At 36.7% G+C, this 12123-nt stretch overlaps 1 protein-coding gene and 1 long non-coding RNA gene across 2 annotated transcripts in view; one reads left to right on the plus strand and one right to left on the minus strand.

Annotated features, from left to right (window-relative positions):
- LOC130215005 (uncharacterized) lies at positions 1–2509 on the plus strand. The gene is made up of 5 exons (XR_008835649.1): positions 1–62; positions 618–700; positions 789–847; positions 1086–1244; positions 2381–2509. It is a non-coding gene; the product is annotated as an uncharacterized LOC130215005 (long non-coding RNA).
- A 3893-nt stretch (positions 2510–6402) lies between these two features.
- Positions 6403–12123, minus strand: part of fam114a2 (family with sequence similarity 114 member A2) — a 21731-nt gene continuing 16010 nt past the window's right edge. Inside the window, exons 9-14 of the mRNA XM_056446889.1 lie at positions 9367–9452; positions 9128–9283; positions 8860–8999; positions 8712–8784; positions 7424–7477; positions 6403–7324 (exon numbers count right to left, since the gene is read on the minus strand). Coding sequence (XP_056302864.1) covers positions 7232–7324; positions 7424–7477; positions 8712–8784; positions 8860–8999; positions 9128–9283; positions 9367–9452 — 602 coding nt within the window. The 3' untranslated portion in view covers positions 6403–7231. The remainder of the gene's footprint in view (positions 7325–7423; positions 7478–8711; positions 8785–8859; positions 9000–9127; positions 9284–9366; positions 9453–12123) is intronic.

Here is a 12123-nt window from a genome sequence, read left to right on the forward strand (position 1 = left end):
AGAATTGTCTCCAGTGCAAATGATGTTTTGTCATCCCACTCCCTGAGCACACTCCAGTGTAGGTGAGAAACTTGTTAAATGCTTAAAAGTGTATTTCAGAGTTTATGTTAGCAAACCTAAAGCCTGTAGTGTCAAGCAATGCTCAAACACAATTTAACCACGTGCTGGAATACTTGCTATTTCTTTTCACACATTCATATTTTCATATCTTAATCTGGCCTGTGACATGCATGAGCCATCACTTTCTCTATTTATAGTCTTATTGTACATTATAAGTTAATAACTAATAAAAATGTACTTGTTTATTAACTAACAATATAGTTACTGCAATAAATGTTTCTCACTGTTGATTTTAACAGAATATCTAATTTACAAATTAGACCTCATTGTAAAGTGTTACCAGCTGTATTTTATAATCCATTTGCGATTAGATTTTTAAACATGTATAGAATATATCAATACACAATGTCGTTTTTATTCCTGTGGTAAATATTGTGCTATTATTACTGCATATCCTGATAAAAGCTTTAGTAAATAATTGCAACTAGAAAAGTTAACGTCGTCATAAGCCTGATGTTAGCTATTGCTGTTACTGTAATTGTCAGTGTGGACTCCAGCAGGTCTACATGTTCTGTCAAGAGACTGGATTCTGAGAGTGAGAACCTGTGAAGTGTCCATCAAAGCTGAAGAGAAGAATTGGGTCAGTGTACGTTTGAAACGTGACAGAATGTGTGTGTCTGTCTGTCTAGAAGTATCGCTCTGACTGTGATTTTTGGTGTCACATTTAGGTTCAGCAACTGTCCAGAGTTGGTGGATGTCCAAGCCGGAGTAAAAATGTCATGAACAGGTACATATTTATCTTGCATTGTTTGTTTATTTTATGTAATGGTTCAGGAAAATATATTTTAATACCCCAACAATTAACCCAGGCTTTGATATTATTTAAAGGGCTCCTAGGTTAGCCCTTTTTTCAGATTTAATATGTGTTTTGCGTCTCCAGAATGTTTCTGTAAAGTTTCAGCTCAAAACATCCATCAGATTTTTTTATACCTTTTATTCAATTCCTATTTATACATTTTTCACAGGGTGGCGGTTTTGGTGTACTGCTCCTTTAAGGCTAGTCCTCCCCGCCTACCGTTTCTACATGCCTTTCTGCGTGCCTTAATCTCCTCCCTCGGCTGCATCAGACAACAGACAGACTTAAAGGAAGCAGATCTCACGTAGCGTTTGTGAGATATACTACAGTAAGAACTTTACCAATGAGTATTTATTGTGCATTTATTGTTGCATCGCAGAGTCACACAAAGTTCATGCACGCACACGCACACACAGATACACACGCACACACACCGCAGTAGACACACACACACACACAGACAGACAGAGCGCCCGTTTAGCTGTGCACTCTTTTTGCACGCAAATGTGACATGAAATGACATGAAATGTGACATGATACAGGTTAATCTCCACTGCTGAATGGATATCTGTTATATTAATGTACAAAATGAACCTGATGTAACATCCACAAACCAAGATTGAAGCGTCTTCCTTTATCATTGTTCTCACATGCGGCTGTGCTGATGAAGTAAAGCTAAGCTAAATCGCTGTAATTCATTACACACATGCACTTTTTTAAAACATTTTAAACTTTTTAAACTCACTCTTCTTGATCACATTTGATGATCCTAGCAAACTGAACACACCTTTTATTCCCGGTTGCTTTGCGCACGTCTGGTCTTGTTTATATGATTATACACGTGACTACCGGGACATGTTAATACCCGCAGCTGTCAATCAATTCGGTGGGCGGGGGGACCGCACTCCTACGTAAAGTTGCGGTCGATCTGAAAACTGCTCCAATTGGTCCACCGTTTTTATGTTGCTAAATTGGAAAAAAAAGGACTGGGTGTGTTTATATCACCCCAATATGACTGTCTATACACCATACATGCACATACAGTATGTCTGTCCAAACAGCTTAAAAAGTAGATTTTTCACCGTAGGTGCCCTTAAAAGTATAGATTTCATCTGTTATTCATCATTGTATATCTCCCTATGGACATTCCTGTTTTAATGTTCAGATGTTTTAAATGTTTGTAAAGATTCAGGTTGTCAGCCAGATTTTAAATTTTAAATCATTATATTTTTATTTAAATTACAATTTCAGTGTAAGCCATGAATGACAGTCTTTGCTCGTCACAAAACTGTGGATGTGTGGATATGGGTAGTTGTAAAATAATGAGTAGTAAGGAATGTGTATGTATTGACATTAGATACTACTGTGCACATTGCTGTTCATTCATGAAACATGACAATAATCCTTGGTGTATCGTAAGTTTTTAGTTGTAGGATCATACAAAATCATATTCTTCTCCCTCAGATGCTGTGAAGTGATGAGGTCCAGATGCTACAGACTCCGAAAAAGATGCAGCAATGGAGGAACATAGCAAGCACTTTCCAGGAGAAGCTGGAGAATATTGGAAAAAAGACTCAAAAATAAAATTTCAGCTGTGTTGTCCATATTTCTCTTTTGTTGTTTTTTTTATTTATTCTTAATAGATGTGTCTGTTGTAAGTCTGTTACTATGTTACTATATGCACAATAAACAATTTGCTAAATTGTAACACTATTGCATCCTCAAATAATGTATTAATTATGGTTTACACGTGATTACAATGTTGTAGAGACGTTCAGGTATAACTGGACCGAAATCGGACCTGATTGCTTTTTACAGCTTAAATAATAAAAAAAAAAAAAAATTTATATGTATAATTAGGCTATTAAAAAGAGCTAGACTTAATTTACACTGGACATTGCTTCGCTGATCAAACACTAGTAACTCCACTACAAACATCGGATCATTTCCTTCTGTCTCTCAACATCCACATTACTCCTGAGCCGCCACACACTCCAACTCTAGTTGTCTTTCGCAGAAACCTACGCTCTCTCTCACCCAATAGACTATCCACCATTGTTTCAGACTCTCTTCCTCCATCTTGCAAACTCTCTGCACTTGATACGAACAGTGCCACTGATACACTCTGCTCCACACTAGCCTCATGTCTAGACAGACTATGTCCTCTTACATCCAGGCCAGCCTGTGGCAGTCCTCCTGCACCCTGGCTCTCTGATGTTCTCCGTCAGCATCGCTTAACTTCAGGCTGCAGAGAGAATTTGGCGAAAAACTAAAAATCCTGAACAGCTCATAACATACCAAACTCTTCTGTCTTCTTTCTCGGCTGAGGTTACTTCTGCAAAGCAGACATACTTCCGTCAGAAAGTCAACAGTGCCACCAATCCTCGCTTACTTTTTAAAACATTTTCCTCCCTCCTCTATCCTCCTCCTCCACCCGCATCCTCCACACTCACTACTGATGACTTTGCTACATTCTTTTGCACCAAAACTGCAAAAATCAGTGCTCAATTTGCTGCACCTACAACAAACACGCAAGATACACCACACACACACACTCAACTCTTTTTCCCGGCTCTCTGAGTCAGAGGTGTCCAATCTCGTGCTATCTAGCCATGCAACCACCTGTCCGCTTGATCCCATTCCCTCTCATCTCTTGCAAGCCATTTCTCCTGCAGTCATACCAACACTGACTCACATAATTAACACATCTCTTGACTCTGGTTTATTCCCTACTTCATTTAAGCAGGCTAGGGTAACCCCACTGCTAAAGAAACCCAACCTGGATCAAACGCTACTTGAAAACTACTGACCGGTATCCCTGCTTCCATTCATGACCAAGATTTTGGAGAAAGTAGTGTTCAATCAAGTCTTGGACTATCTTACTCAAAACAACCTCATGGACAACAAGCAATCTGGCTTTACGAAAGGCCACTAAACTGAGACTGCCCTGCTCTCTGTCGTGGAGGATCGCAGACTGGCTAAAGCAGACTCTAAATCATCTGTCCTCATCTTGCTGGATTTATCAGCTGCTTTTGACACTGTAAACCACCAGATCCTGCTATTTACGCTTGAGTCACTGGGCGTTGCAGGCACTGTTATTCAGTGGTTCAGATCTTACCTCTCTGACAGGTCATTCAGGGTGTCTTGGAGGGGAGAGGTGTCCAACCTACAGCATCTAAACACTGGGGTTACTTCAGGGCTCTGTTCTTGGGCCACTTCTCTTCTCCATCTACACGACATCTTTAGGACCAGTCATCCAGAAACATGGATTTTTCTACCACTGCTATGCTGAAGATACCCAGCTATACCTCTCTATTCACCCTGATAATCCCTCGGTTCCAGCTTGCATCTCAGCCTGCCTGTCAGACATTTCACACTGGATGAAAGATCATCATCTTCAGCTTAACCTCGCGAAAACGGAAATGCTTGAAGTTTCTGCCAACCCAACTCTACACTATAACTTTTCAATCCAGATGGATGGGGCAACCATTACTGCATCCAAAATGGTAAAAAGCCTTGGAGTAATGATTGATGACCAACTAAACTTCTCTGACCACAACTGCTCGATCTTGCAGATTCGCACTCTATAACATCAGAAAGGTCCGACCCTTCCTATCTGAACATGCAGCTAAACTCATTGTTCAAGCTCTTGTTCTCTTCAAACTGGATTGTTGCAACTCTCTACTAGCCGGGCTTCCAGCTAATTCTATCAAACCTCTTTAGCTGCTTCAGAATGCAGCAGCACGAGTGGTCTTTTATGAACCTAAAAGAGCACATGTCACTCCGCTATTCACCCGTTTGCACTGGCTGCCAGTTGCTGCTCGCATCAAATTCAAATCTCTGATGTTTGCTTACAAAGCGACCTCTGGCTTTGCTCCTTCTTATCTGCTCTCACTTCTGCAGATTTATGTGCCCTCCAGAAACTTGCATTCTGTGAATGAACGTCGTCTCGTGGTTCCATCCCTAAGAGGGAAGAAATCACTTTCCCGAACTCTTGCATTCAATCTGCCCAGTTGGTGGAATGAATTCCCTAACTGCATCAGAACGGCAGAGTCACTTGCGTTATAGTTGTGTAAATTGCTTCCCTGTCCTCATTTGTAAGTCGCTTTGGATAAAAGCGTCTGCTAAATGACTAAATGTAAATTAAACTATGCAGCTACACGTTTTATAAGCAACCAGAATATGGCATATTTTGACGTGCGATTCACGGACAGATGACATAAAAGACGTCGGTTGGATTTTCATTTTGGTACTACCTTTCAACCATGACGAGGGACGTTTTTTCAACGGTAATCGGACGTCCAAATGTTTGCTGGGTAGTTGCTTTATATAAACTAATATAGTCATTTTGTTTCAGCCAGGTTTCATTGAGACAGTGCGTTAAGATTCATTCATTTTCTTTTTGGCTTAGTCCCTTTATTTATCTGGGGTCGCCACAGATGAATGAACCCCCAACTCATCCAGCATATGTTTTACACAGCGGATGCCCTTCCAGCTGCAACCCACCACTGGGAAAGTGCATTAAGATTGTAATCTGTTATTACTTCATTTAAGATAAGTGCTTTATGTGCTAATGACCTGATGTTTAGGAGACCAAGCTTTAAGAAATTTGTATTTTCACTTTTTTGCACTTTTTATTTTTGTTTTTCTGGTTTGATTCTTAATAGATTTTTTTAGAGCACACATTTCTTGATCTAATAATACAAGGTACAGACACAGTCTCTATGGAGTTAGCCAAATATGCATTACTATGATTTAAGTGGGATGAGCAGGAGTCTATATGGCTAAAATGTGAATTTTGACTTTCTAGTCAGACAGAACTAAGCATCCTGGAGATGCTCCAGCTTGACTGGGGTGTAGACCATCCGCATGGAACAGCCTAGGACGTCCCAGAAAAGATTCCAGTTGTTGACAAAGAGAAACCTCTGTTATTTACACTGTTAATAAATTGTGGGAGAAACCAGAGGAAACCCATGGGGACACGTTCTCCCGAACGTGCAAATTCCACACAGAAATGCCAACTGACCCAGCCAAGTCTCGAACCAGCGACCTTCTTGCTGTGAGGCGAACGTGCTACCCACTGCACCACCGTGCAGCCTCAGTATTAGTTTACATTCGATTAGACTTCTCAAAAAACAAAGCACTGTGTTTGTTTTTTATATTTACTGTGTGTATGCTCGTAGATGGTTTATTATATTTTTATGCAGATGCAATGCCCTACAAAAGCATGCCAATCAATTTAAAATTCTTAATTCTTTCCAAATTCAAGTCATCTGGTGAAGATGTATTCATATAGCAATAAATATTGCAGGAAAACAAAATATTGCACGATTTTTGCAATATAATGCAGCCCTAGTGCAAATGTTTAGAGAAAATTATAAATTAAAATAAATAAAACGTTTAATAAAAGCATTACTATGAAAGCAATTGACCAAAAGTAGAGTAAAACCTAATCATGATCATAGAATGATTACAGAAATATGATATTTATACAAGTGGTTTTATTGGCAGACAAATAAAAGTATATTTATATATGTAGAGTGACAAAAATGCTTAAATACAAATTACAATTTATAATAAATTGATCAAATATAGATACAATTATTAACTAAATATGACACAATTAGCAATATATAAAATGTAATAATAACTTAAAAGAACCTATGTATTTTTTCTAATTATATTCAACCCCATTTATTTTCCACAGTATAAATTAGTTTATGCAACAAATATTACACAAAATGCTTTTTTTGTATCTTAGTGTTTCTCAGCCATGTTCCTGGAGGACCACCAGCTCTGCATATTTTCCATGTCTCCTTAACCTAACACACCTGATTCAGATCATCAGCTCATTAGCAGAGACTGAAAGACCTGTAATGAGTGTGACAAAGCATGCAGTGTTGGTGGGCCTCAAACGTGGTTGAGAAACAGTATTGGAACATGAGTCTCTTGCAGAAATATGATCATATTTGAGGATCTGTGGCATATAAAAGCTCTCTAATAATCAACACGACATGTAACAGTTGTTTATTTAAAATATATTTGAACATTAATCCTGGTATGACTTGCATAATTATTTTTAAAAGATGATTCATTTCATCATATATTTATACATAAAAGATACTTAAATTACAGTTTATTTATACTTATACACCGTCAGCTATAAGGAGACTTCTGACATTGAATCTATTGAAAAATATATTCAATCATAAGAAAGCTGTGCACTCCCTGAATGTAAACCACATTACTATTTTACTTCTGTCAAATGCTGTTTTATGTTGGAGTGTTTTTCTGCTGTCAAGTGTTCCTGAGTGTTCACGACTCCACCGTCCTCTGAATATGAGACACTTCCAGCACCGGCAGGAGGAGCTGGAACGCGTCCTGGATATACGATGCACTGTTTGATGCCTACAAAATGAAGATATGGGTAAAGAGATCATTTTAATAGTGCTGAGCAAACAGCTTGAATTTAATTTGTTGTTCAAATTATTTAAAATAAACACAAACCTCCAGAAAAACACTGGTGATAAGTGGATTGAGAACTTCTCCCTTTTCATTCGCCTGAAAAACAACATTTGATATATACAAATTAAGAATATACCATAAATAGTGTTTAGATATAGTTTTTTTATACACTATTTAAAATAATAAGATAACATACAATAAAATCTTATTGCACTTTTGGAAGTTCTTAAAATATCTTAAAGTAATGTTGATTGGTGGATTTATTAGATTAGCCTTTGTGTGATAATTTAAAGGAAAAGTCAACTTTTCTGTCGTTGATTAAGCGGGAATGAGAGCATAGTTCCAAGCTATATCGACCTAGAAAATAATTTTCCGTCTGTCTTACTATAGGTGAATTATCAAAACTCTTATTTTGAAATTTTTGAGCAAGATGCTATTGGTCTAATCTGATTCAATTATCTATGCTAGGCTAAACTAAAAATGCTTGGATTTGTAAAATGAGGCAAGACTCAAAAAAGTTGTTTGTTCCTTTAATAAAATTACACGGGTCCATAGTGGACAAAAATGTCTACTTATAAAACATAATTAAAGTGTCATATTTTTATATATTTGACACCTTTTTTCCACTCTGACAGATTTCTTTTCCAGCATCAGTCCTAATGATTACCTCAAATTAATTCATTTGAATGATTTTACAGTAAAGGGAATTACAGTTTGCTTGCATGATTGTTATATTGTTGATTATTAATGGCTCAGCAGGGCTTTTATTATGAGTAGTTGTGGATATCAATGATCAGAAACGACATTAATGCATTTTTATGCAGTGTCACATTGAAAAAACGAAACTTCCACATACCCAAATACAAATTTATTATTATATACACAAACACAAGTTACTTAATTCGGCCTGCAATTTGGCCCGAAACAGTAAAAATAAACAGAGTAAAAGTAATTAAAAATTAAGAGTAAAAGTATGTAGAGACCAAAGCTGACAAAATATTCCAAATTTTACCATTTGTAAAATCGTTGAAGCCAAACAAACAGATGCCTGTTAACAAAAATGGCTTGATTTGTTTAAATGCCACTGTGATGAAATATTGCAGATTTAATGGGTTTCAATTGGGACATTTTTGTACTTAGTGAAAAATATTTATGAAGGTAAATTTCAATAAAAATGCAACCTTTTTTGCCAAAATGTGAGCTGTTTGCATTAACAAATCAAAAAATAAAATGTATAAAGGTAAAATGTTCATACAGATGCACAAGAGTTAATGTTAACAAACAATATTATAGATCTCCAGACTGTCTTTTAAAAAGTTAAGCATCTTACCCCAATGGTAGTCAAACATGACGTGAACTTTTTGGACAGCAGTGAGACCTCCTTACATATAACAATGGTGACTCTGCAAGAGAAACACACATGATTTTAATTTCTTAAAAGGACAATGTTAGGCAGTTTCTTCAACAGGATAACTCACTGTGATAATATTTTGGCTTGTTCTGGGGCCGTGGCCCCTTCAGTGTTACAGTGAAGCAACATTTCAGCTGTTTTGTGGAACTGCTCGATGGACCTCGCTGTGAACTCAGCCAAACTCGTTATGGCAGACAAATGGGCATCCTATAAAAAGAGCAACATGCTTGAGTCAATGCAATGAAAACTCAATACAAACAGATTATTTAAATGTGAAATATGTAAATGTGTATGGCGTTTACATAATTTACAGCTAAATAACGTTAGTCGCAGACCTCAACTGTGCATTCGATCTCTGCAGTTTCTTCTTTCTTCTCCTCCTTCTCTCTTTCTTCTTTCTCTCCTTCTTCTTCTTGGTCTTCTTTTTCTTTCTCCGGGTTTTCACTTTGTAGTTTCATGTTTGTGATATGGTTGAATGCATTTTTTCTGGCCTAAGTAAATATGAGAAAGTGTAAATAATCTCACAAGCAAAATACCTGAGCATTTTTTTGTAACTGTAATCTGCAAGTGATACCTTGCCGAGTTTGTCTGCTGATGTGGAAATCTGTAATCTTTTGAAAACATCTGTTAGTTCCTTCACAAAGTCCTCTCCATCATCACCTGAGGATAAAAAAATTTATAATATGAGCAAACCTGTGACTTTTGTTCATCTTTTGGAGCACATGAAAGATATTTTTAATAATATTTGAGAAATTTTGGTCCCTCATTTTAAAGTCTTTTCACTCTGAAACTCTCATGTTTCCAAATTGATTTGATTCAAATTGTTTCTTTACATAAGGAATGCATTTCATTTGATGTTTTATTTACATATTGACACACATCAACAAGGCTTATTGGTCCTTGCAGAAGCTCAAACATCTGCCATGTGACGCAAGAATGAACCTCATTGGTTCTCACACATTAAGAAAGCATGTTTGAGTTCTGTGAACAAAACTGACTAGGGGTGTAAACTGAACATCTTGTCACAATATAATACAATACATCGACACTCTTAGCCAGCAATGCAACATTGTTTATACTTCAAAAACTATAATACAGTTTCTATTTCTAGTGGAATATTGATCAATATAAAAATATTATGTGCCTAATTTAAAGAACCAGTTACATGTTTAACAACTTACGAATGCAAAAGTATATAATATGTAGGGCTGTCAAAAATATTGACTTTGGTCCCAATCAATACTGATTTTCTGTGAACATTTGAGCAAGTTGTAAAACACCGCTGATTGGCCATTGTGTTCATGAACTCAACGGATATGACTGTGATTTTACTGGTATACTGCAAACAAAGTTCTTTTTCGTTCTTCGTTTGAGGACAAAAAGAGTTTTAAAAAGCCTGAGTGATGGTATACTGTTTTAAAACACTCCCTCACCGCAGTAGACACTGTAGTTGTAAATGTGCTTGTGTACCCAAAAACACAGGCAGCTGAGAGAAAAACCGCTATGTAAATGGCTTTTTCCACATCACTTCTTACATTTTTTTCTATTTGCCAAAGGCAGACACTGAATGGTGTCACCAGTGTGCACAAACTCATAGAAAAGATTTGAGGTGACGAGGTGGGCTTCTCTTCCAGTGTGTGACCCTCTCAGAGTCTCTCTGCGAGCAATCATCCAGCTGTGGATACATCTGTACCAAGTGGCTAGAGTTGTTGTTTTAGTTGTTGTTCTTCAGTCTGACCTCAATTATACAACAAATGGAAAGTAATCGCACCTCAAAGAAGGCGGTGTTCCAGAACACACCCACTGATTGCATAAGTGCCATGAACCAATGGCAGCCCTAAGGTGTTTTGGAGCCAAAACAAACTCGCTTTATTGAGCTGTTTCAAACTGCTGAAACAAACTCAAAAATAACTTAATTTTGGCCAGATTTTGTTCAAAAATATGTAATTTCAGTTCGTTCTTTGATTTTATTTGAAGTATACTGGGGTCTTGAGGGTCATTGCTTCACCACTCAGTTGATGCTGAAGTCAATACTTTTGACAACCCTAAAAATATGAAAATTGAATTTTGGATTTCTGGGAGAACTGTACATTCTGTATTATCCACAACAAAAAAATTTACTTTGTTTGTTTTTTAAATGGAAAAACAAAATAGGCGCATTTTAATAAAAAATGTAAAGTAATAATCTTAAATTCTAAAATTAAAAAAAATCTTACATTCTGTTATCATGACACGGCACACTTGCAGATGGTATGGAGAGTAAACAAGAATAAAAAAATGCACGCTTCAATGAATTTGGATTAAATTCAGTGTTTAAAGGACAAGAGCACAAGCCTAAGCTAAACAACTGTGATCCGATCCCCCAGGCGGCACTGCATCAAGAAACATAATTTACTGTATCTATAAGCGATATCACCACATGGGCTCAGGACTACTTTGGCAAACCTTTGTCAAGTACCACAATTCACAGTTACATCCACAAATGCCAGTTAAGTCTGTACTGTGCCAGGACGAAGCCTTAACAGTTAACCGTGTCTATACGTGCCGTTGACTTCTCAGGGCTAGGAAGCATCTGGGATGGGCCATCACACAGTAGAAACTGAGGTCAGATGTACTATGTACTGTGGTCAGATGAATCAGTATTTCAGGTATTTTTTGGGAGAAATGAAAAGGATCATCCTGGGGTGCGTTTCCCAAACAACGACGTAACTCGCGGCTGAACTATCACAATAAGATGCATCGTTTGGGAAAAGAATGATGTAGTGACGAGTTGAACTAGTGATCCCTAGTTTCCCTGTTGCAGATTCATCGCTTGAACCACGTTAGTTATAGCGTAAAACACCCATAAAGATGCTCTAAAAGGGGTGGACTAACAACTTCTTTAGAGAAAAACCCAATCATTTCTTTGCGCAAATTATATTGTTTTACACAAACACGCATTTATAATAAAATCCAATATTAGTTTTAGTAAAAACATGCACTCGTTTTCCATGTTAATTGAAATGTATGTAAGTGGAACATATAGGGCCTATGTTTGCTTTACTAATATTATGGAGTAGTTGAACATTACATACTCTTTTTTTAAAACATAAAATCACTTACAAAAGCTAACACGTATTCTAATATCATAAATAAATTGTTAAATAATGAGGCTATTTATTATAAAAGTATATATAAGAAATGTAATATTAGGAAATTTAAAAAAATCCTACTTTAATAATAATAATATTAATAATATTAATGATGACGATGATGATGATGATTATTATTAAGTAGGATATTGTTTATTTATTTATTTTTTGAAAAGTCTACTTTTACAATTTGACACACG

The sequence above is a fragment of the Danio aesculapii genome, chromosome 21 (genome assembly GCF_903798145.1).
Source record: "Danio aesculapii chromosome 21, fDanAes4.1, whole genome shotgun sequence".
Taxonomy (NCBI): domain Eukaryota; kingdom Metazoa; phylum Chordata; class Actinopteri; order Cypriniformes; family Danionidae; genus Danio; species Danio aesculapii.